Below are 27,335 nucleotides of genomic sequence, written 5' to 3'. Positions count from 1 at the left end.
TCAACACATCCAGTAGATGCCACTAAAACAATTGTTTACAACTAGGGAATTCCTATGAGCACTGGGAGTCATAGTCTCCGTAATTCTGGTGGTTCCCTGGTCAGATTGCACATAAGAAAACACCAATTGGATGTAAAAAGTTCTTGCAGACTGCATTCACATTCTCTGGACAAGATGATCATTCTGCAACTCTATATCTTCAAAAGAACTGGAATGGTGGTCCAACCGGGTCAGGCTGAAACATGGGGTACCCTTCAAACAAGAGCTCCATAACGAGAAGTTAACTATGAATATTACAGACATAGATTGAGGGTCACATCTTGGAGACCTGACCACAAAGTGAAAGATGGTTGTGATATAATTTAAAGGAAGGATATAAATGATGATGACCCTGACTGGGTCACTCAGAGACTTCAATCACATCTGGAAAAATGGGAATTTGCAGGTCACAGCCGACAATAATACTGTAATATGGTACATTAACAAGCAAGGGGAACTCATCCTTACTACTTGTTCAGGCTGGTCTTGGCTGCTGAGAGACAGCTTTTCAATCCCAAATGACCATAAGGCCAGTATATACCCCATCTCAGTTGAATTCAGTGACAGACTGACTAGACAGATCAGCTGCAGATCCCCATGAATTGATGAAATCTTTTTCTTAAGTTTGTTCTTAGGTGATTTGTTCTATAAATAGAAATGTGTGCCTGTCTGAGCAGCAAACAGCAGAAAAGGTTCTGAACTGGGGGGGAGGGGGGCTAGACTACAGCTCTGATTATCAACACTGCACAATGAAGCTTGGCCAGTGAATGCATTCTCCTTCATACAGGTCTTTTCTGTATTTATTCCTTGTGATCCTCCTCCTCCCCATGATGATCCCTTTTGATCCCCCTCCTCCCAATGGTGATCCCTTCTGATCCTACTCCACCACATAATGATCCCTTCTGATCCTCCTGCACCCCCATTGATCCATAAAGAAAGTATGGTAGGGCCAGAGATGCTCTTGATAGCATCTTTTTGACATGTAGAGCATTGTTTCTTAACTTCTTCCTCTTCATCCATATGTCCACGGTGAAATCTTATGTGTTGCTTTTGCAATGGTCTTCATCACCCAGAGCAAGTGAGTTCAGGTACAACCCAAACTAAAGATACTGTAGCTCTCTGCCTGGATGATTTAACTCTCTTGCCCTTCAGGCATCATTTCACTAAGGACATGTTGACTATATTTAAGGAGGCCAGGAATCCTGCCACAACGAAATTCTACTTAGCTACATGGAAGCAGTTTTTTCTCTGGTACCACAGAAAGGATCAGGGTCCTAGCTCAACACTAATGTCCATGATTTTTGAAATACTTAAGTGAATTGTTCATTTTAAGATTGGTATATGTTTCTATAATGGTATATATTTTAACCATTTTATCCTGCATGCCTGCAGAATACCATGTAATATCCCTGCAGCTTGCTAAACACTTCATGGAGAAAATCCTTCATTTGAGACCAAGAAAAGCTAGTGTTCCTCCATGAGACTTGAACTATGTCCTTGAAAAGATAACACAGCCCCATTTTGAGCCTACTGCTTCAGCCGTCAAAAAATATCTAACATGGAAAACTGCTTCACTACTAGCTATCAACTAACTATGGCATTTAAAAATTACAGGTTCTCATGTGCAGAGAGATTTTTTTGTTGTTTTTTGTAAGACCAGGGTTAGTCTTGGCACCAGCATTACATTTTTGCTAAAAGTAGTGACTGAATTCTTCCTGAAATAAGCTACCAACTCTCTGTTTTTCTCTAATCTTTCAGAACAAAGGAGAAATAATTCTTCATTTCTCCTACATGCACAGACAAGACAAGACAAAACCAAGGACATCAAATCATTTTTTTGTGTCTTTTACATTCAGGAAGGAGGAAGGACCAGTTTACAAGCAGACAGATTATAAGAGTCTGGAACATTATAATTTGTTCTTTTGCTCTCATCATGGAAAGAAGTTGGAAGAGAGAGTTTGGCATAACGGTTAAGGTCATCACCTTGTAAACACAAAGTACATGGTTTAATTCTGACCTCAGGTTATTGGCTAGGTTTAAGTTCACCCTTCAAGGCAATTAGCCTAGTAATTCACCTATGAACCGATAAAAAGGCATTAAGGGTACAACAACCACTGTGGCCTTTCTATGGGGGGGGGGGTTGTGCACAGGTTATGCCTTAGTAAGCTATCTGGTCATCAGCCCACACCTTTTCCATGCTCTACACACTAGGTATTGCTTTAAGGCGAACTTGGGGTTTGCAACTGCAGTTTTACAGGGCTCAACAAATCTGTCCACCTTCTTAACCTATTAAGCTCTGGAAATTGTGTAAGTTGTAAGGACTACTGTAACAGTGGTGTATATGAAGAATGTAGTACAACTGTGTAATAAATTGATTTTGAGTAGATCATTGTTGCAGTACTGGTTCCTTCCCCTCCCCAATCAACTCATCTCTTCTTGGGCATCCTGGGTTAAGGTGGGAAGTTATATCTTTATGCACCTACTTCGGCTGCCTTCTCCCCTGTCAGTAACTTTGGCCTTCTCTGATCTGGATAGACAGAATTATTTGCTTGTCAGTGTGCTTTACTTTAATTCTTATTTTGGCCACCAAGCTCTGCCTCACACAAGTCCCTCGGGGGTACTACATATATGCCACATTCACACACGCGCACACACACACACACGCACACACACACACACACACACACACATACACACACACACACACACACACACATACAGATATATTCTTAAATTTCTGGGGGGTACTACATATATGCCACATTCACACACACACACACACACACACACACACACACACACACACACACACACACACACACACACACACACACACACATGCACACACAAATATAGGGAGAGTCCAATGCCTAATTACCAAAAGGATGATGCAGGCAAATGCATGATAAATGATCCCTAGATCCTTGAAGGGAGTTATTCCTTTTTTTTTTCTCAATGTGGCGTGTTAGCAGAGATGATTAGGCTGTAAAAAAAATAGCTTCTGAGGGGGGAGCTTTTCTCACCCGCTACCATACGTAATCTGATTCCACTCTCCTCACACCCCTGTAACTGATTAAAAAATAAAATACTGAGAAAGAACACTCTGTGTATTACTTAATAAGATTTATGCCAGAATGCCAGGGTCCTACCTGACCACTCCCAGACTACACAGAACATACTTAATCACAACAATTTCTGACTGCAAATTGCATAGTCCTTCTTGTTATTTTTTTTCTCAAATTGTATGTAGCTCTGCTTATATGATATCTCTGTATTTGTTTGCAACTATCTTGAATTTTCTCTTTTGAATATACTTTGTTACCTAAAGAATACTCTAATATGTGCATTTGTGTAAAGTTATCACTGTTGGAGCTTTTCTCCTCGGCTCTCCACTGAAAATGCACTTCTGCTCAGTTAGACCAACCTGGTTAACAAATGTGAAATAAATAATAAATAAATACATTTATAATTTGAGTTTCTTGAAGGAATGTACAAGCTGTTATAACAAAACAGAAGGAAAATATTCATAATCCCAGGATATAAGCAATACAACTTGTATTCCAAAAAAGAGACTGTGGCTGGCATGCTAATGATGTAGATGAACAACAGTGGTGCAAGTTCCTTTACAGGGAAGCTACAGGAAGAACAGTAACACTAAATCCAACAAATGAAGATTTTTGTCAAATAAGAAAAAACAATAAAAAACAGTTTTATAACAAATTCTGTATTCCTTTTTCAAGGTTCAAGACCAACAGTAGCTTTGTGTCAACAGAAATGCAAACGAAGTGGGTCCCTTGTAAGCAGTTTCTGTTCGAGTGATTTTGGTAAGAAAATAAATTTCTTCTTTCATAACATCTCAAAACTATGTGTTGGTACATGTTCAGACTGGCAAAAGGCTAGACAGTTTTAAATGTGGATATATTTTTAAGTTGTAGATGACCAATAATGAACAGAACAGTTTTCTGTGATGATATGTAAGGTTCTTATATTCACATTTGTGCCTCATGAGGGATTTTAATGTAAAATACTAAATTTGCATACCAGAAACAAACAGTCCCCTCAGTCTGTAACATAAACTACAAAACAGAAGGGAAACTGTTGCAGAAGAAAGTGTGATTCAGCTACCGAACACTAATGTGGTGTTCCTTGGAGCACCCCTGTATATATATTTTAGTCATGTGAACTTGTTTGACATGTATATGTCTGGCTGTCTGGCTGTTTTTTTTTTTTACCTCTTGAAATGAGTTTGCCATTACTTGATATTATTTATAAAGCACAATCTATGCAAGTGATGTATAAACTCTTGTAAGCAAAAATGCAACACAGCTGAGGATAAATTAAGTGCAAATTATGTTCTTGGGATGATTCCATGTTTAAGTATTTTCAAAATTTGTTAAATAGTATAACTTGAAAATCAAGAGGGTAGTAGCTTTTATGAAGTATTACAAGATGATTTTTTAAGATGTTATAGAATGTTCCTTTCCTCTTGGTTTCATGTGTTACTGAAGTTCCTATACCTATTTTAATGCGCTGTGTTATCAATGTGTGTGTCTTCTATCTGTGTTGAATGCCCATTTAATTGAATGATGACTGAATCTAAATGGCTGAAAAGTTTATTTCATTGAAACACCATTTAATCAAATTCCAAATAACTGAAACATCATACAGGCAAAAACATCCAAAAGAAAAGTTTCAAAAATAGCTTTTTGCTGAGGGCTTGTACTTTCCATATTGTAGGGACCATCCCTCATTTAAATATGCTAACTCCAAAGATATATAACTGTGGAGAAAAGTAAGGACCACACACATGACATCTCTGCCAGCATACATGCAGAAACCACTTCACCAGTGATTATATATAGATAATGTCAGTCACCAAGTAACGTTATTCATGTTCTACATACGTCTACTCAACCACTGCAGAACATTGTGTAACTATGTCATATTCAGTGAAATGGACTTTCTACAAAATGAGTATTTAGCTAAATTGGATTTCAACTATTTGGATTCAACCATTTGTCATTCAATATAATGGGCATTTAGCCAAATGTTGTGGTGGTTATGTATGTGCATGTGTTTTTTGTATGGTGTGTGTGTGTGTGTCTGTGTGTGTGTGTGGGTGCGTGTGTGTGCGTGCATGTGTGTATGCAGATATATTTTATATATATATATATATATATATATATATATATATATTTAGATTTAGATACATATCGATAGCTATAGATATGGTTACACTTTGAAAGAGTGAACTCCTTTTTTGCTGTAAAAAAAAAAGCAAAACCTCTCATGAGTGAACGTGCTTTCAAATGGAATTTTTGGTGGTAGACTTTTATACAGGATCACATTGCAGCAGATTGATGGAATTTGCCCTTACTTCACTGTTGTGCAATCTTGGAGTTAATATATATAATTAACAGGGGAGGGGCTTGCTTCCCTACAAAAAGAAGTAATTGTAGATATTCATATTTTTGATCACTTTAGATTTGCTCTAAAGTGATCAGTCTTTGTATGTTTGTTCTTATGAATGTTCAATATTTCATGAGCACATTTATATATATATATATATATATATATATATATATATATATATATATATATATATATATATATATATTATGTTGTCAGCAATCCTCTTTTTCCTATTTCTCTACCTCAGTTGTTCTGCCCTCACTGTGCAGGTTTCTGTACCATACTGGTTGCACCACTGTTTTGTACACCTTACTTGTCAACTTCTGTGGCATTTTTCTGTTACACATTACCCCTGACACTCTATGTCACTTAGAGTCAGGCCTTCTGATTCTAGTCTTGTATTCCTCATTCAGATTTCCTTTCTCCTCAACCATCCCTTCCAACTGTTTCCTTGTTCCACTATTTTCCCTTCTATCTCAGTTCTCTGCTTCTTTTGATTTTGTGTATTTCCTGCCCTAACAACTTTCTTGTCAGTTTGCAGATTTATCTCATGTGCTTTTAGTTTTTCATTCCATCTCCCTCTCATTTGCTGAAGTTCTTGTACAGAGTCTGCTTGTAATGCCACATTATCTGCATCATACCTCTCAACTGTCCAGATTTTTTCAGAATGTCCCTATTTTTGCCTCATATTTTTGGTCTGTTTCTCATAAAATTGTGATTTTCTGGCCAATCACTGGCAAATCGTTGCGGACTGAAGTCATAAAAATAATGACAGACATTTGAGTTTCAGGCTTCATATCCTTCAGAAAAATCATGCTAATACAAAATCTTTATACTATCTACTTTCTAAGTTTGTAAGAGCAATATTTAAAAAGTGTCCCTATTTTTGGGCCTTTGGCCCCCCATTATTTGTGGCCTTGTCCAGATTTCTTGCTGTAAGAGGTTGAGTGGTATGATCTGTTTACAGCAGCATTTTTGATGTAAGCCTTCCAACCTATTTGTTAATGTAGTCCATTACCAGTTTGAACAGCAGTAGGTTCAGTGCTGAACCCCGATGCACACACACTACCACTGAGAACCATCTGTGTGTCTGAACATTGTCTGTACTTGTGTCATTGGGCCCATGTACGTAGCTTGTAGTAATTCTACCAATATTTCTGGTACTTTGAACCATCACAGGACTTCTCAAAGCAGCTTTCTTAAGACTCTGTTGCATGTTTTCTTCAAGTCTAGAAATGTCCAGTTTGAATCTTTCTTCATTTCTAGCTTCTTCTCAACTATCTCAGTTTGGTTGTACTCCAGTCTTATCTGAATGCGAACTGCTCATCTCCCATCTTGCATTCTACTACTCTCTGCATTTGTTTACTAATCCCCATTTCCAGAACTTTCATGTAGTGTGACGAGTTTGATATGGCTATACTGCCCAGAATTGTGAATGCTCCCTTTGTTCTTGAACACTGGCACTAGAATACTTATTCTGCTCCACCTCATGCACTACTTTAAGTAATGGGTGCTAACCCTAATCCTAATGCTGCCCCTTCCCCAACCCTATCTCTACACCTTAATGTCATTAAAATCTTCCCGTAATGCTGCCAATACACAAGACAGAATCAGACACACGAACATTCACAAACACACACAAACAACACTACATCTCTCCCCTAATCTAACTGTTACCCTAAAATACACAAATGCACAACTCCTATCATATACTCATCCACAAACCTAACCCTAACTTATATACATGCACAAACATGCTCTCACCCCTCCAACCCCACTTACCTGTATAGACATTCCATGCCAACGACATATCCACTGTTTGACCAAATGTACAGTCAACATTAAATTCACTGTATTTGTCGAGCAAACATACGTTTGGTAAAATGTAGGGAGACTATATATATATATATATATATATATATATATATATATATATATATATATATATATATAAGTCTCCTTCTGTTTGTCAAAAACACAGTTCATTGTGAAACAGAAGTTCAAACCCACTTAAGTGAAAGTGCACTACATCAGAAGTCCACTTTCAAGAAAGATGATTCGCTGAAGCACGTTACAGTGGGTATAAGGAAATATATCTTTTTCCCCTTTTCCCCACTGTAGTGAAATCTCGAAGTTAGTATATTTAAGTAGGGGGGTGCGGGCGGCACAGCCCCCCACATGAGGGGTGCAGGGCTTGCCCCCATGCAAAACAGTGTTCACAGTAGTTTTTTTTATTTTCGTTGAATCGGATTTTGCGAAAGTACACTTTCGATGTAGTGCACGTTTGCATAAGTAAGGTTTTACTTTTCGTTTTCAAGATTGTGAAATTTCGTTAAAGAAAAGTAGACCCATATATATATATATATATATATATATATATATATATATATATATCTGACATTAGGAAAATACTGCCAGTCCAGCTATCTGGAATTTTGTAAATAGTTATATGTCACATGAAAATATTAATATGATTTACATAGAAGTATTACACTGCCAGCCCAGCTATCTGGAATTTTGTAAATAATCATATGTAATTTGTAAATATTAATATGATTCATTCAGTCTTACAAATGTAAGAGAACTATATGTTATGTGGATAATAAACTACTGGTGCAGAAGTGTGTATTGAACTATATGTTATGTAGTGAGCTTCAAGAATGTAACCACAATGTACCCTTCTGGAAAAGAACAGAAATGTATATAAACTATATACCTGTGTAAATGTATGTTTTAATAATAGAAGCTGGAACATATAGAGTTAACTTGCAAAACTTCAAGAAAATAAGTTGAAAAGTAAAGTGTTTTACAACTGTGTTATCTCAATTTCAGTGCAGCAAACAGATACAATGTCTAAAGCTAGAGGTTTTCCTATTGTCTTGAAACAGAAATAATTACTAGGTTTCAAATGTAAAGTGCTTTTATTGCTCTATGACTTCCTAGTAGCTGCACACTTCTGGGAGATATGTATTTTTAACACAGAGGTGTTAAATTCTAAGTATCTGTTTAGCCTGGGAACTGAAGTCAGGTGAGTGATGTCATCTGAGCTAACCCAGCAATAATATTGATTATTAATTTAAGAACTCTCTCAGAGAAAAAAACGTGCATTTTGTATCTTGTCTTGGACTGGAAACATCCATCATCTGCATTTACCTTCTTCTGTAAGTAAGTTATTTAGGGCATAGTATCTTTTCAATATGGACAGGAATACACTAAAGATTAGTTTAGATGTTTTCTGTATTTATTTGAGACTGTTCTGCAATGTTGTTTTAAGATATTTCCTGTGATTCTGAACTCCGCAGTTACTGTGTTGTTGGAGTTATGTCTTGTTCTTTTATTATTTATTATTAAATATATTTTAACCTTTTAATTGTGGCTGGTTTGTTTAGAGATATTTAAGCTCTTAAAGTACTTGCATATCTATTTGGTGACACTGTACAGGCCACTCCTAAATAGCCTTAGTCTTGGTCACACTTACCATTTGGATAATAGTAGCATTACACAGTAGTATTGGTCATCCTTTGTAAGGCCCTTTATAGTAGCTGATAAGTAGTGGTTGGTGGCAGTGATCACTACCTTATAGTCTGGGCATAAGACAGCATAGCTAGTAAACCTGTGCCAGCCTTCCCCAAGAGTGTCTTTGTGTTTGTAAATAAATCAAATCTCAAAGTGTGTGTGTGTGTGTGTGTGTGTGTGTGTGTGTGTGTGTGTGTGTGTGTGTGTGTGTGTGTGTGTGTGTGTGTGTGTGTGTGTGTGTGTGTGTGTGTGTGTGTGTGTGTGTGTGTGTGTGTGTGTGTGCATCAGCTACTTGGGCAGGGACATGAAGCCCTGGTTGGTCAGAGAGGGTGCTGGAGGTTTGGGCTTGACCACTTGGGTGAGATCTTAACCCTATAGCTGTGCCTGTGGGGAGACATATTGGGTATCTGGAGAAAGAGGCAGAAACCAGCTCAAGACTGACCATGGTCTCTGTGTGCTCTTAATGGAAATTGTACTTTACTGTATGTGTGTTTGTCATTCTCTCATTGTGTACATCCCCTCACTGTTGCCAATGGTGAGGATTGAAGTGCCTTGATTACTGGGCCAGTACTGGGGTATCACAATAAATATAAATATATATATATATATATATATATATATATATATATATATAGGTTCATAGGCTGATACTAGGCTATCTGCCCTAGGGCATTTATAAGCCTAGCCAGAGTGTGTTTGGCTTTCGCCACCCTTTTAGATTAGTTGACTGTGCCTCTGTATATTAGGTCACAAAAGATAGCCCTTTTAAGGTTAGTTTACTGTGCCTCTGTCTAGTAGGGACACAGAAGAGATACCAGGGGTAAATTTACGATCTCCCATCCACTCATCAAGATTTCTCTTGAAGAGGGTCATTGAGGGGCTCTGCCTAACATGGATTTGGATTTTGTTCCAGAGTGAGGGGAGCCTCTGGGATATGAATCTGTCCCTCCAGCATGTTCTATTTATTTCTGTGCTGAGGTTTAAGTCCCTGGAGCATGTAGCTCTAAGGGATTTGGATTTCCTGATGTGGAGCATGTCCATTAATTCTGGTTTGGACATGGCTTTATACGTCAGGCACAGATCGCCTCTGAGTAGGTGGTAAGCAACTGAGTAGAGCTGGAGTTTCTTTAGCCTAACTGCGTAGGGCATCTGTTTGAGTCCCTTGATCCTCTTGGTGAGGTACTTTTGAGGTCTTTCCAGTTGCTGCAGGTGTCAGGTAAGGTGCATCCCAAATGGGGCATTGTATTCAATTATGGGCCTGATGAGGGATGAGTAGAGGGGCACAATGACCTCTCTTGATCTAGATGTGAACCCTTTCGTGATAAGGTGGGCTATATAGAAGGTCTTTCTAACTACTTTGGCAACATGATTGTCAAAGGAGAAATTGCTATCTACTTGGGTCCCCAAATCCCTAATTACTTCTTCCGTACTTAATGGATTACCACCTATGTGGTAATTTGTGGGCACTTTGTTTTTCCCAAAGGGGATGACTATGCACTTTTTGGCATTTAGCTTTAGGCCATGGCTCTGGCATCAGTTATCCGTCTCTGTGAGACCCTTTTGGAGGATGCTTGTGTCAGTCAGCAAGTCGATTATGGCATCCAGTTTGCAGTCATCTGCGAGCTTGGTCAGCCATAGTCCTCTGGTGTTAGCCTGTACCTCAGAGAAATATATACCGAACAAGAGGGGTCCCAGGACTGAGCCTTGTGGGATGCCACTTGTAACTGGTTTAGAGTCTGACTTGGCAATTCTGACCATGTGCGTTCTATCCCTGAGCCAGTTTGCAACCCATCTTGTGACATAGGGGTTGATATTTAAGCTGGTGAATTTATTTATGATGCCCGAGTGGGGTATAGTGTTGAAGGCTTTTGCGAGGTCCAGGCAGGCTGTGTGGACTACCTTCCCTTCATCTCTGGCCTTGGTGACTGTTTCAAAGAAGTCGACCAGGTTCAAGAGGCAAGATCTGCCCTTAACAAAGCCGAATTGGGTAGGATCCAGTGTTTGGAGGTTCCCAATGTCTTTGTTTATGAGTTCCATGATGATACGCTCCATAGCTTTGCAGACCAGGCTAGTCAAGCTTATAGGGCGATAGTTTCCGGGGTCTGTTGTGGCACCACCTTTGTGGAGTGGGACCACTGTTGCTGTACGTCATTCCTTGGGTACATATCCTGTAGTAAGGCTGAGACTGAACAGTGACTTTATGTGAGGGTTCAGTTCTTCTTGGAGCTCATGTAAGATGCAGCTCAGGACACCGTCTGGTCCCATTGATGCTGTGTTTTTTGCTTTGGAGAGGGCAGTTCTCACCTGTGCATCTGTGATGTCAGGGAGGCTACACTCTGTTGGGATAGACATTTGCTCTTTTGGGGGGGAAAGGGGGGAGAAGTTTGCACTGAACCTGTCTGCCAGGATGTTGGCAATGTCTGTGGGTTCAGTGTATTTTTTGTCATTTTGCACTAACTCAGAGCATATCTGGGAGTTGCCACCCAGGTTCCTGACATAACTAAAGAAGACCTTGTGATTATCTTTAGCGTCTTGTGCAATTTTTCTTTCGAAGCTGGCCTTAGATAATTTTATGAGGGATCGTAGTTTCTTGCTATTACTGATCAGAAATGCCTTCCCTTTTTGGGATTTTGCTCTATCATATAGTAGCTTCCTCCTTCTGTTGTATAGCTTATTTATGGCTGGGGTCCACCAGACAGGTCTCCTGCCTTTGGAGGAGTGAGTCTTGGTTTTATTTGGGAAAGCATGATCCATGCATTCCTGTAGGTGTCCATAGAATGCGTTTGTAAAGGATTCTGCGGTTTGGGACGGATTTTCCACTGGCCCGGAGGCTTTGAAGGATTCCACCTCGGTTTTGAGATGTGTGAAGTTTGCTTTTGAGAAGTTCTTCACCGTGGTTTCCTTGGCTGGGGGTAGGGATGGGATATGGATGTCCAGTGAGATTAATTTATGGTCAGATCTTACCAATGAGGGGTATACCTCTGGTATGGAACATAGAGTCCCCATGTTGGTGATGATCAGGTCCAATATGTTTTCCCCTCTTGTGGGTGTGGTGACCAGTTGTTCCATAGCATTTGAGTTTATAAATTCTAGGAACCATTGAGCGAGGGTGTTGGGGCTTGAGTAGTGCTCCCAGTCTATGTTTGGGTAGTTGAAGTCACCCAATATGATGGTGTTTGGAGAGACCTTCATATTCTCCAGTGTTCTCAAGAAAGCTGAGTGGGGTTCCTGAGTTTGGGAGGGTGGTCTGTAGCAGGCTACAAACTGAAAGGCAGTTTTGCCCACTGTTAGTTGCACATGGATGGTCTCCAATGCTTCGTGCAGTGCCACTAACCTGGAGGTGTGGGTATCTTTGATGAATATGGATACTACCCCTCCTTTTGTGGTTTGGTCTGAGTTTTGGGGCCGAAAAGCATGGTATGAGGTATAACCTGGTAGTGCTGGGGTGCTCTCGGGAGCCTTGAACCAGGTTTCTCTTACTGCACAGATATCGATATTCTCCATACTGAGGAGAGCCTTGAGTGCGTGCATCTTGAGGTTTAGACTTCTGGCGTTGAGCAGCATTACCCTTAGTTTCTTTTTCCTTGTGTTGTCTATGGAGGTGGGTTTGTCTTTTGAGCCTTGCCTAAAAAAGGCACTATGGGGGTGGCAAGAGCCTTAGCCAATATTCGAAAGCCCAGGGGTGACAGGAGCAAGCCATCCCTAGCGAAGCAATGTGGCTTGACGAGCATGTCATCCCAGGCTGACAGACACTGGATCCCCTTTGAATGACACCAATACTTTAGCCAATTGTTAAAATTGATCATTTTGTCTTTATACTGTGGCATCATTCTTGGTGAGGGTAAGATGCTACTCAAGGTCACGGTCATACCGGCCTGGGCTACATGATCAGAGAGCTCCTCTATGTCTCTTTTCATGTAGTCCAGGGAGGTACACCTCAGGTCATTCACACCAGCATGGACAATGACAGAGTCATATTTCTACTTGCTTTGGAGTGACCTGAGTGCTTGTGTTATATGGTAGATCCTGGCACCCGACAGGCAGCTTACAGTGACCTTCTCCTTGTTCAGCCTGGTGAGTGGGACGTCAGTGTGTCTGACAATAGAGTCACCTATTACAAGTGTATTAGGTGTGTTGTTTAGCCTTAAGGGCTGTGACTGTGTGGCACACTGACTTTGTGAACTATGTGATACGTGGGTACTGTTGTGGGGTAGCGGTTGCTTGGATGTCTGCTTTGGAGGTCTCTGCTGCTTGGGCAGATTTTTATTTAGACCCTCCGAGTATTTTTTTGTGTGTTTATGTGTTTGGTTTGCTGTTGCGATAGGTCTAGGTGAGATTGGATTTGTGGTGTGTGTGGTTACCTTCTCCTCCTGACTGACTGCGCCAGTACTGGGTTGAGAGAGCTCAGCCTCCAGTTTGGCTATATGGTTACATCTGTCACATATATTTGAGCTTGTTGGGAGGAGAAGAGGGTGGTCTGTGTACATAAGGCAGTTGTAACATTGCCTCAAGATTCCCAGATTCACCAGCTGGACTGGAGAGTAAACCCGAAACTGACTTTTGGACATGCCAGAATAGTATAAGGAACTACTTTTTGACTGATCAAAAAGGACCAATAGGGAGCCAAGTACTTAAAGGGAGTATATGAGGGTGTAGTGCTTTAGTTTATTAGTGCTTACTTATAAGATTACTTATACGAGCAACTGCAGGGCTTTAGAATGAAAATATAGTGCTTACTTTGAGATTTAGAACAGTTCTAAGGGAAAAAGTGAAGAGCAGACTTTGTGGAGCTGGGAATAGTTTAAACCCGTTTAAGCGGCGCTGCCCGATGCTGCGCTATGCGCAAAATCGTGCAAAACACACAGACACACACACACACACACACACACACACGCACACATACACAGACACACACACACACACACACACACACACGCACACATACACAGATTATTTCAGCTTGTTTGTACCGCCAATATAAACTTCTTGCAAAGTTTTCTTATGAAGTTCCCAATAAGTTGTTAAATCTTACTTTTGCTGAGCATTTAGAAAGATGCCATTTCATCAGTTTGTAGTGAACTTGCCTCATTAGCTGTCTGTCTCAGTTATTATAATAATGGTGAAGTTGCACTGATATGTTTGTACTACATCTGATTATGCACCAGTATCTTCCTAAAGAATACAAAGCTGAGACATTTTAGATTGTTTCCCGAGGGGAAAGTTGCCAACCCTGTACATTTCTGTAGCACAGAAATGAGGTTGTGATTTTTGAAGTTATTGTGTCTTAAATGCTGCCATTTCTTCAACTTTTCTTCAACAAATTTGTCTGACATTCTGAGCACCTAATTCTCTTGAGGTAACATGTTTCATTCTGTCCACTTTGGATAACATGAAAAACAAACCCTTTCACTGACGAGCTGCTATACCTTGAATACAAATTTTAGACTCCTGCTTGGAATTATTATCATTGCTGTCAATCACCCAATGAAAATTACTTAAATATTCCTAAGGAATGAAAAAAAATCTCTTGCAACAAAAAAGCAGCTTTAAATGTATTTATTTTGATTGTCTTAATGTTTTCTTAAAGTGCTTTGTTTACTATAAGCTTTTATTCTGCTCAAGAGAAAAAAGCCATCTCTCATTAGTAAATGGGTTGTTCTGGAGACCTTTCATTAAACTGAATGTTTTTATTGAAACTTTTTTTTGTCTTTTCATTCGTTCTGTTAGCTTTTGGAAACTTTTCAATGAATTATTTGCTTTTGTTTCCCTGGCTCTTTATTTGAATAGCAGATTTTATGATAAGCTTCTAATAGTCTCCAGAGGAGAAAAAAGCTCTTTATTTAAAACGTGGCTTGCTGTTATGAGTTTTCATTAAACTGTATATTTTATTGTGCCTTTGTCATATAAAATGGTTTTATTTTTCTGGGCTCTTTCTGTCATTTTTATTTATGTATTTATTTTGGAACTTTTTGGTGAACTTTAGTGCCAAATAGTTTCTTCTCACAGAAAGAATCCTTTGCATACTCTGAATTTTTATTGCAATAAAAATGAGTTTTGCTTGCTTTATTATTTTTTTTTCTTAACAGATACTTCAAGCTAATACATGCCAACAAGGCATCATGCATTTTGTAACTGCCATTTCTCCTGCTTTGCTTTGGTAAACATCTTTGATTTAAGAAAGGCAAGATCTTGTGCTTCTCTGAGGCGGATTTATTTAGCAGGTCCATAACTGTATAAACATCACAAGGGTAACACTGTGCTCATCTTACAAATCTAACTGGTGTTTTTCTTCAGTGCCCACTCTCTATTTCCTGATTGCTGTCAGTAGGTGATTTTCTCATGAAGTACTCAGACCCTCTACTTCCCAGACTATCAGCATCAGATCATACCTTCTCTCTCTAAGGATTGTCAACCTGAAAAAAAAAAACTTAAGAAAAGTTTACATTTATGTAGTACTTTTCTTATAACAAAGCACTTTAAACATATTGCTAAAGTAGGAAGAGGGTAGCTGAATGTATGGTGGCAGCCAGTATATACTTTTTTACACTGGGCCTCAGAACTTCATGTGCCAGTGTTGTGGAATAGGGTTGTTGGCCAGGACCAAACCTCTGACTGTCCAGAATTTTATAGAACATGTCTGTTTTTGCCTGACAAATGTCTAAGGATTACAGTCAGTCAAAAACACCAGTTAGTAGAGTAATCAGACATTTTATAGGTCTGAAAATGCATGTTGATGCAAAAGATGTTGCTGTGTTAACTTTTTAAGTAAATTAGAGTAATATTTAGAAAGGTACAGCTAATGTTGGACCTTTGTCCACCCCAATTATTTTTGTCTTTTTACAGAATTTGAGAAGTTTAGCCAAGACACAGGAAATTCTCCTTGTCGTTTGGACCAAAGCCTTGGGTTGCTTTGCTTCCATCTTGGCACCAAGTTAAACAACAGCGCCATTAAGATAGATAGAATGCAATGGGTCTTGGCTCACTGTTGCATCTTGCTGGAAGTTACAGTCCCTTATGTTGCATTCAAATACTATGTTTCAGCTTTAGTCTTGAGCTAAGACTTGAACCTGCATCTATCATTTCCAGAGACAGATGATCTACCAGTTGTGCCGCAATCATGATGTATCAACAATGATATATAACAATCTCTCTCTCTCGATATATATATATATATATATATATATATATATATATATATATATATCTATATATATATATATATATATATATATATAAACAAGGCCAGTTTTAAAGTTATTTTATTTCCTGTATTTTGGCAAATATTTCAAGTATGTGAATCTTCAGTAGGAGGGGATGCAGTGCAGAATGACCACTAAAAGAAGACAGTGTACAACTGAGATGGTAGCATATGTTTTTTTCCTAAAACAAAATTATTTACCACCTCAAGTACAACTCAAATGTGACTGTTATCCTTACCAAGTGACACTTCTTAGTGCCATGATTACTTAATTTCTAAACATTTGGATTCGACATTGAAAGGTAGGATTAATGTGGTTGAATACAATTTAAATTGTTTCTCTACTTGTGACAGTAAAAATGTGGCTTATAGTGTTAATTGTGATTATAATATCCACAATATTGGTATCACTTGCAGGGTGTTTAAAGTTCATGTCCAAGAGCATTTACTGGATATTCACAATGTTGTATTATATACAGTGGCAAAAGGCTTCATAGATGTGCATTCATGTAGTGTTTTTACTTTAAAATGCAGGGTTATGTGTATTTAACTTTTGTTAGATGGAATACAAGTCAGAATAAGTGATATATAAAAATAGAGAAGAACAGTGTATTTTGAAATACAGTACAATTATACCTCACTGCAGGTTTTCATCTAAAGTATTTTTATAACTTAATTTTTCAAGGCACTTCATAGTGATGTCAAGATGCTTATTTTTTCATTGCAGTCTGTGTAAATATTTATTCATGCATATAATATGTTCCTTTAAGCTTGTTTCATGCTTAATGAAGATACCTGCTGTAGGACTGATTGTTTAATTGTTTTATTTACATAATATGATGGTTTGAATGTTGGTTTGTTCTTCTCTTGAAAGCTTGGTGGCCAAACCACTAAGAAGAAATAAAACTATTTTTTTCATGTTTTCTTTATAGAATATAGAGAAAAAAACAATGTGACTACCCTAGTAGTCTATCTGACATAATGTCTGAAGTATGCATTTTCCAGCAGTATGGTATATGTCTTCCTTTTCACATTTGCATCTTTATGATACTTTCCACAAAGGCCTACTACTTTTGTGAGGAAAATGGCACTGATGACAGTGATGCCCAAGATCACCACTTTTCCCTTCTGGGAATAATTCTTGGTCCACTCACAGACATGGTCTGTACTAGGGAGTCCCGTCATGGAACATATAGCTCCCACCCTGTGCAAGTTCTGTTGGTACTGCATCATTTTTGGTGACCAAGGGGCCTATAATGTACCATATGTCTCTCCATCATGTGCTCAAGCCTCTTGGTACAGCATCATCTGCTGACAACTGTGGGACCCAATAAGGACCATATGGCTGCCTAGCATGTACTCTATTCTGTAGGTACAGTGTCATCTAATGATGACTGGGGAACCATCAGAGATTATATGACTGTCTACCGTGTGTTCTGTCATGTTGGTACATGTTTATTTTTTGATAACCAAGGAACCCATTATGGACTATATGTGCTTTGTCCTACTGTATGCTCTATTGTGTTGGTACAGCATTATTTACTGATAAATGGGGGACTCGTTATGGACCATATGGCTTTCTACCATGTGTCCTTTCTTGCTGGTATAGCATCATTTGTTGATGACAGAGGTATCAACAATGAACCATATGTATTGTCCTTTTGGTACAGCGTCATATGTCGATGAATGAGCCCATTAACAATTTTTCACCATAAGTGCTGTCAAGGTCTGTTGGCAATATCTAATCTGCTAGCTGCATTCCACTGCTGGTCATTCTCTACAGAACGTTGTTGAAACACTTTGTCTACCAAAAAGATTTGGTCTTTGTGCTGGTGAAGTCCAGTTTTTATTAGACCAGCTAGGGAATGTTTCAGGTGCAGAGTTCTGAGAAAAGAGTACTTCATGTGAAGAGGTTTGGCAGAATCTGATACAAAGATGGAGCAAATGCAAGAAGACTCATCTCTGTGCCCTGTCACTGGTGCAACTCCTCTTTCCAGGGATCAAATTTTCAGTGATTTACATACAAAGACTGTAGAGAAAAAAATGGGTGTTCTGAGTTTATGCAGAATTAAGAAAAAAAAACATAAAGTGTCAGAGGCACTCTACTAGCTTCAGGAAAGTAACTTGGCAAATGATGCAAAGAAACTCTAATAGTTTGTAAAGCCAAAACAGAAAGATAAAGATAGTCATCAGACACCATATATAAAGAATGCCAGCAATAAACTGGTCAGCAATCCAGAAGATATCAAAGGCAGATGGAATGTGTATGTCCAGGTGCTTCTGAATGAAGAGAAGCCCACAGAAACTATACTTCCCCAACCACAGCCTACAATGAAAGAGGAAGAAGAACCCACCCTAGAAAAATCAACAACAGCACTAAGGAAAATTAAGTCAGGGAAACAGGAGGCTCAGATGAAAACACAGCAGATTTGATTTGATTTGATCAAGATTTTGGATGAGTTAGGGGAGAAATGGCTCCTGACTCATAGCAGTATGGAAAACCAAAGGATATGGCCAAGTAAGCTGTAAGCAAGTTGAAAAAACTTTAATTGTGAGTGCTTTCGTCAGAGCTAGTGCTCTGAATTCTTCAGACAATCCAAACCAAGCCTAAAATCCTTTAAATACATGTCAGGTGTCAATTAATCAATTAAGTTACGTAATCAGTAAATATCCCCTTGTTAGCAATAAATAGTTAACTTCTTCTTTCGGCTTTCCCTGGTTAGGGGTCACCACAGCGGATTACCTGTCTGCTCATGATTGGCAGTGGAGTTTTTACAGTGTCGAGTTGCCAGCCCAGCACCCAACCTTCCACAGAAGGCACACACATGCACACACTCACACCTAGGGCCAATTTAGAGTGTCCAATCCACCTACAGCATGTCTTTGGGAGGAAACCGGATCACCTGGAGGAAACCCACGTGTCCACAGGGAGGACAGGCAGACTCCGCCAGAAGGCACCCCAGCTGAGAATCGAACCGGAGAACCTCTTGCTGTGAGGCAACAATGCTAACTGCTGCACCACTGTGGCCACCCATCAATAAATAGTTAACTAATCATTTAAATACAGCATAAAATACATTATTAAAAATAAAAAAATGAAACGTAAAAAATATTATAAATATTTAAACATATTGTAGGATGTTAAAACATATTAAAAATAGAAGTATGGATACCTAAAATATATAAATATATGTTATACTATTCAAAACTCATTACATTATTTTTAATTGTATACCAATATGTTAAAGGCAGAAACCAAAAGAACAACCTACCGTATTTAGAAACCATCCTTTCATATACATATAAAAAACACAATCCATTTCATATCCTTGTTAATTAAAGTACATGTTAAACTAAAAATATACAGTTCTGATGGAATACATAAGCAAATTGACAACACTTTATGAACATCAAAAGTAAAAATCAATGTGAGTAAGTAAGTAACCAGGATTATAAATAAATAAATGAATGAATCAGCTATTATATATGGGCTATAATATATAACCATACTCTATTCTAATAGATACAGACATAATGGTAACCTTAAGTTATCTATTAAGTGCTTTAAGATTCAGGATGCATTTCATAGATACATATTCATTTAAACCTGGTGGAATGTATGCAGAAGTGCAAATTTGCCACATTAACTCTTTTTCCTCCAACTTTAGTTCCCAAGGACCACCCCTCATGTCATACACTACTTGTTCTAAAACTGGAATCTATGTGTAGGATTTTCCATAACGTGTTTTGCTAGAGCATTCGTGACTACTTTTTTGCTTATACTATATTGGTGTTCATAAATTTGTTGTTTAATCTATCTTTCTGTTTTTCCAATATAGTATGCACTACATAATTCACATACAGCCACGTAAACAATTCCTTTCGAAGTGCAATTAAATTTATCTCTGATAACATAATTCCCGTCTTTGATGTTCAATTTGTTACCTATTTTAATATGTCTACAATGTGCGCAACAGCCACATCTACTCCTCCCATTATTAATTTTATATTCTTTCTGCCTTTCTAATAAACTTTTAATGTTGGGTCCCCTTATATAAATTACCCGTGGGCCAGCACCCAACGTTTTGTTGAGATTACTATTTTCAAGTATTATTGCCCAATTTTTAATTATTATATCTTTGATATACCCAGCAGCTTCTGAATGAAGAGAAGCCCACAGAAACTATACTTCCCCAACCACAGCCTACAATGAAAGAGGAAGAAGAACCCACCCTAGAAAAAATCAACAACAGCACTAAGGAAAATTAAGTCAGGGAAACAGGAGGCTCAGATGAAAACACAGCAGATTTGATCAAGATGTTGGATGAGTTAGGGAAGAAATGGTTCCTGACTCATAGCAGTATGGAGAGAAAGGTATATCCCAGATAAGTGAAGAATAAGCATTCTAGTTCCAGTGTACAACAACAAAAGGGACATTCACAACCATGAATGGCACTGAGGTATCAAACTCCTTTAACACTGCACGAGAGAGCTGGAAAGGTTGTGTGATAAATGAATATACTGATTTGCATAAAATAAGATGGGAGTTGAGAACTTTGGATTTAGATCAGGATGCAGCAGAACAGACCTGATGTCTGCAGTGAGACAGATGGTGAAGAAGAAGCTGGAGATGAAGAAAGAGTCCAAATGGGCATTCCTGGACATGGCAAAAGCATATAACAAGGTTCTATGAATGCTGGTTTGGGCAACCCTGTGATGATCTGAAGTTCGAGACACAGTGGAATAATTAGTGCAGACTGTGTAGAAGAGCCCCGCGACACAAGTGTGAACAGTGTTTGGACTCAACAGAGGGATTTCCAGTGGGAGTGGGTGGTTCTGCTCTTAACCCATTGCTGTTCATACTGGCGATGGACAACATTAGCAAACAGTTCAGAGGGGACAGATCAACAAAGTTGCTGTATGCAGATGATGTGGCATTACTTGCAGATTCTGGGCAAGAACTTCAGCAAAGGATAGTGAAATGGAACACAAACAAATAAAATGGAATACAAAACTGAAGGCACATGGGATGAAACTAAGTACAGATAAAACCGTGGCAACGGCAGCAAATGGGAGAAATCAGGAGAAGCTGAGACTTGAGATAGAAGGGAAGTAGTGGAACAGGTCAACTGCTTCAGATATCTGGGAGGGACGGTTGAGGAGAAGCAAAGTCTGAATGAGGAGGTCCAAGCTAGAATCAGAGGGGCTGCAACCAACTGGAACACAGTGCTGGGTAGTGTGGGAAAGAAAAATACCAAAGAAGCTGAAAAGTAAGTTGCACAAGACAGTGGTGTGACCAGTAGTTCTGTAAAGTGCAGAAACCTAGGCAGTGAAGGGTGAGCAGGTTTTGAAACTAGAGGTGGTGGAGATGAAGTACCTAAAATGAGTGATAGGATGCACAGTGTGGGACAGATGAAGAAATCACATCAGAGCAGAAGCCAAAGTAGCTCCAATTGTAACGAATACCAAAGAGAACAGATTATAGTAGTTCAGGCTCATGTGCAAGAAAGCAGAATATAATTTAATGAAGAATATTTGGGAAAGACAGGAAGATGGTAAAGGGAATCAGAGATATCTAGCCAAGAGAGGTAGGGACTATAAGAGACAAGATGTATGACAGTCAGGCATAACAGTTGAAGAAGGTAGGAGATTGGCACAGAATCAAGAGAAGTGGCAATAGTTGTCACTACAAACCAACTCCAAGTAGAATAAAATGAAAAAAGGGGGTTGATGATGATGGGGGAAAAAAGCTAAACAGGAGAGAGGCACACCACAGTGGCACAAGGCTGTTTGTATCATAAGTCCAGAAAATCTACTAGAAATAATCACAACCTACCTAGTAAGTAATTAAACAACAGCCACGCTAAACTTATACAACAACAGCTTACAGTTAGAATTGTTTTGTAGGGCTAGTACAGTAAGATTCTGGAAGTCGTCACTTAAATGAAATGAATAGGGGATTGACTATTTATCAGCATCAGTGGCATAGTGCTCTTTTGATCAGAGACACTTTAGTTTAACTACTTTAAAGAAATGTTATGTTAGCGTTCAAACTAATCAACAATATTTTGTCATGTTTAAAACAAACAGGACAATATTTCACACTATCCAGTCTCACCACTGAACCAATACAAATTCCAGAGTAGGAAATGAACAGCAAATAGTTGTCAAAAGCACAGATAATTGTTGGGCATGAAAGTTGATGACAGATAACTGAAATGAAGAGCAAACAAAACGTTATGCTGTTGATACTTGGTAAAGATTTCAGTCAGAAATAAACTGACTGATGGGAGATAAAGTGAGGGATTCCAAAAGATCTTATTCTCTAAGTTTGGAGTAATTAAAGGGGAACACCAGATATAATAAAGGCATTTGGAACCATACTCCATACACTAGATGAGCTCTTTGCCTTATGGGTGATGTTCCAAAACAAGATTCCAAGACCTCATGTATTGCATGGAGAATAAAAGATGTAAATGCCTTTATCAGATCTGGAGTTCCCCTTTAATTACTGCAAAATTCCAAGTAGTGTAGTGAAAAATCTTTTTGGGCTCTTATCCAGTGTGTACAACATTGACAAAACAGGAAAACATGTCATAAATTGGCTAGTATGGGAAGTGCACCTCTGTTAACAAGTACGGGTTCCGATTACCTGATTGAACGTTTAGGTTAGCGAATACCTAAATGTCGATCTGGTAATAATAAAAGCAAAACAATGTGAACGGCTGATTTAATGCAGGGAAAGAATTCCCTTGGCCGTTATGTGGATTTTGCCCCATTTCCCCACTGTAGAGGGATCTCGGAGTTGGTATGTTTGGTGTGGGGGGGTGAATCCCTCCACTTCATTTGGTTTAGAATTCATTCTCTACATTAAATCGGTGGTTCGCTGTTTTAATTTTTCGATATTACCAGGTCAACGTTTAGGTATTCGCTAACCTAAACATTTGATCAGGTAATATAGACGCAACAAGCACACCAAATGCTGTGACTGTACCATTAACAGAAAACATGTACTGAGCACAGATCCTCATATACCATAAGTTTAATATGGGGAAGAGGGGAAGGACACATAGTAAAGTGATCATTAGAGAAGAAAACAGGAGGAACAATAGGCTGAAGGAATAATAATAGAGTATTAAATGAAGTGAAGAAGGTATTTAAGTAAAATGGGTGAGGCGGAGAATGAAGTTAAAAAATATGAGAAAATGGGAAGGGTGATAAAGATGTAATGGGAATATGGTTAGTGAGAAGGTTAAGTCACTGTCAGAAAGTTGCCAAGGGGAAAGGAGGTACCCAGATTACTAGACTAGAAGATAACTTTAAAGAAAATTGATAAAGGTTTGTTATTTGGTTGCCTCTACAATTGCAGATTCTGTTTAATTGGAGTTATGCCATGAGGACTATCTAGGAACAATTTTAAAGAGATGGGAAGTTATACTGGAAGCAGAGTCACCTTTTTGTTCTGTCCCCTTTTAATTATCAGTTTTCCAGTGCTGGAATAAAACTAGGGTCTGACCAGGCAAATAGTAGGCTAAAATGTTGCCAACAGAAGACCATTTTTGGGCTAAAACTAATTGTCCAGTGGTAATGTTGTGCTTTGCCTTAAATCTTTTATTGAGCTCAGGTTGGTACAACTGTGATTGGAGAACTGGAATCCAGTAAACACAAGGACAGTGGAACACAGACATGATGTAATACCTTTTATTGGGCCAACAGAGGTTTTACAATTAGTCAAGCTTTTGAGCTGGCATGAGCCCTTTGTCAGGAGTTATTAAGTTATTGATATTAGATGCAGTGCTTAAATACCCACCTGTCATGAGCCCTTTGTCAGGAGTTATTAAGTTACTGATATTAGATGCAATGCTTAAATACCCACCTGGCATGAGCCCTTTGTCAGGAGTTATTAAGTTACTGATATTAGATGCAGTGCTTAAATACCCACTTGTTTTTAGAAAAGGGAGTACATTGTTTAATTCTAATTGGCTAAAAAAGAAAACCTGAAAAATGCTAATATGGAAAAATGCGGCTGGGACTATACTTTAAAGAAAGATTCTGTGTGTGTGTGTGTGTGTGTGTGTGTGTGTGTGTGTGTGTGTGTGTGTGTGTGTGTGTGTGTGTGTGTGTGTGTGTGTGTGTAGGACAGAAAGACTGAAACTGCAGAAGGTAGGTCATGCCATGCCATAAAAATCAAATATTTGCCTTGTTACAATAGAGCGTTCATTTTGCTGAGAAAATAACACTTAGAGCGACTGTGCTGACATTTATTTAGATAATAAATTTCAAACCAAGAGATGTGTAAGAGAGTAGTTAAATCCAAAGAAGGACAAGAAGAAGTTATAATTTGTAAGTTGATAGTCCTTCCAAACAAGCAATCTTTGTGAGGCAGATTTTTGGTTAACAGAAAATATGAATTAGCAATAATCTCTGGTTAATGATGATGAAAAGGGCAGGTACTACCAAGGAACAAGATACAGGATTAGAATTTATGGTTGTTGTATGTAGTTAATACATCAACACAGGCTGTGGTTTTGCTAACTGACTGAAAGACAGAAAAATAGAAAGAAGGGGAGAGAGAGAGAGAGAGAGATCGAGAGAAGAGCAGTAGAACTGGACAAAGTTTTGTTATACTGTTTAAACTGTCTGAACATTAAGGCCTTACTGACTGTTAAATATGTGGTTACTACTGTTCTGACCAGATTGTTGTCTCATGTGAAAGTAACTACTCTCTTGTCATGAATAAAACACAGGTGCTAAGACACAGTCCTAAAGTAATCTTAACCATTAATGTTAATATTCTGAAATAGAAAACAGTTTGGATTCAAAGTAAATTCATCATAAATCATACATTACCAGAAAAAGAAAAGAAAAAAATGTTGCTTTTCAGTAAACCTTATTTATATCTACTGTTAATTGCTCAAAAAGAAAAGTTGGGTACAATAGTGCATCATAAAACCAGTACCCAGATTCAAACCACGGATGGTCAGATTGAACAACTGAATTAACTTAATCTCCATTGTTCTTCTTTCCAAAGGTGTACAGGAATGTCCTTTAAGAACCATAACCATCATGTCTGATACAGAATGATCAGACTGTGAAAAGTGTTCTGATACTGGATGGCCATTTAATTTGTAACAGTTTGTTTCTGCCTCACAAGCACAAACGTGATGACATTGAAGTATTTGATTGTAAATAACTGACTTCTTTGTGTGGCTCCAGTTACTGCTTCTATGCAGATACATCTGCAAGTTGGTTGGTTTCCTGTAGACACATGTCTGCAATGTGCCCTTTTATATAGTAACCTTAGTATCAAGGAAGCTTACACTTTAAATCAAGTACTTCAAAAAAAGTTTGATAGATTGGTGGATTCTGTTGAGTCCTTGGTCAAATTTCTCGAGGGAGTTGATGCTATACATCCAGATTATAAATGTCATCAATAAAATGGAAATAGGTGAGTGGCCTATTTGTGCAATGTTGTAGAAATTCCTCTTCTAGGTTTGCCATGAAGAGATTTGCATGCTGTGGTGGCATTCTGGTGACCATTAAAGTGCCCATAGTCTGAACATGTTTCCCATTAAAGGTAAAATTGTTATGTGCTGCATTTTTTCTGCTTTTCCACTCTGACATTTTTCGTGTTTTTTTTTTTTTTATCCAACTGGAATAAAGTATGCCCTTCCTTTACTAGGCACAAGTGGATATTTAAGCACTGTATCTAACATCAGTAACTTACTAACTCCTGATGGCTCATGTTATCTAGAAAGCTTGAGTAAATGCAAAAACTATGTTGATCCAATAAAATGTATTAGATTACATTTGTGTTCCAGTGTCTTCTGTTAATAGATCAGCATGACATTTCTTTAATTTTTGTTTTCTTGGGATCCAGTAACACAGTCTGCAGAGCTGTAGTAGGCCTTTCTTCATAGATTCATAGGTTCATAAAGCTCTTTCCAGTGGTGAGAATTTCTAATTTGACTGGGGAGTTTACTGTGGCAATATGGAAGAGATCTATTCAGGGGGTAAGATAGATAGGCAGCATAATGCCTCAATGGCTAGAATTTCTACTTCAAATGTCCAGGATCTGGGATTCGATCCTATCCTTCTGTCATTGCTGTGTGAAATTTGTAATAATTCTTCCTTGTCTCCATGGGTTTTCTCCATGTACTTTGGTTTCCTCTCGCCCATCAAAACCAAGCAGATTGATTAGCTCTTCTAAACTCTCCATATTTATTGCATTTATATTTGCTCTTGTAATCCTGGTAGTAGCTGAAAAGGGTCTAACTTATCTGGTTAATCCATGAACAAATTAAAAAACAGGTAAGAACAGAGAGTTTATAGCTTGGATCTTTGTCTGCTGTATGATGAAAGTCTTTGACTGAGACATTTGTCATGTGAGGATGTTGCTGTCGTGGGCAGTACAATATACTGGTATTATGGATATTGCCTTCATTAATTCAGTGTAAGTCTGCTTTCTGTTTGTATAAAAACATGTTTGCTATTATGGCTATCTTATCTGACTTACTATACAATGAGCTGAGCTTGAGTAGGCTGTTGTCCATATCTTTGTGGTTGGAGAAGAAAGTGATCTTTGTTTTAGAAATATTTTGCAGGACAGCCAGTTCCTCAAGCCACGTCTATAGGAAGTTCATGCCATGTTGTAGATTTTGTTGCATGCTAAGAATGTCAGCTCCCGAGTATATAAGTGCAGCATTCCTCTCAAACTCTTAGCATACGTAATCTGGACAAAGCCAAAATTAATGGGGAACAAAGGCCCAAAAATAAGGACAAATTTTAAATATTTCTTTTATAAACTTAGAAAGTTGCTAGAATAAAAGGTGTTATATTAACTTGCATTTTCTGATTATCGTGAAGTCTTAAACTCAAATGTATGTCATTATTTAGTGACTTCGATCCTCAATGATTTGTCAGAAAGCCACACACTTTATGAGGAACAGACCACAAATATGAGCCAAAAATCTGTATATTCTCCAAAAATCTGGACAATTGAGAGGTATGAAGTGCTGACACCTATGCAGAGGGAGAGATAAGGTGAGAAAGACTCTGTTAATAAACATGCTGAAAAGTAGTGGCCCAAAACATGGCCCCTGTGGGGCTAGGTTGGGCATGTTTATGTTGCAAAATATTTTTGGCCTATCTGACCATTTCTGATTTGTCA

At 38.4% G+C, this 27,335-nt stretch overlaps 1 protein-coding gene across 1 annotated transcript in view; it reads left to right on the top strand.

Annotated features, from left to right (window-relative positions):
- The window catches only part of PCOLCE2 (procollagen C-endopeptidase enhancer 2), an 815,974-nt gene that overhangs the window by 675,237 nt on the left and 113,402 nt on the right, over positions 1-27,335 (top strand). The window contains exon 7 of the mRNA XM_044071023.1: positions 3,780-3,863. Coding sequence (XP_043926958.1) covers positions 3,780-3,863 — 84 coding nt within the window. The remainder of the gene's footprint in view (positions 1-3,779; positions 3,864-27,335) is intronic.

Source organism: Protopterus annectens, chromosome 5.part0 (assembly GCF_019279795.1).
Source record: "Protopterus annectens isolate FY-2018-M chromosome 5.part0, PAN1.0, whole genome shotgun sequence".
In the NCBI taxonomy this organism is placed as follows: Eukaryota; Metazoa; Chordata; order Ceratodontiformes; family Protopteridae; genus Protopterus; species Protopterus annectens.
Note: the sequence above shows the minus strand (reverse complement) of the source record. Positions and strands in the feature narration are given on the sequence as shown.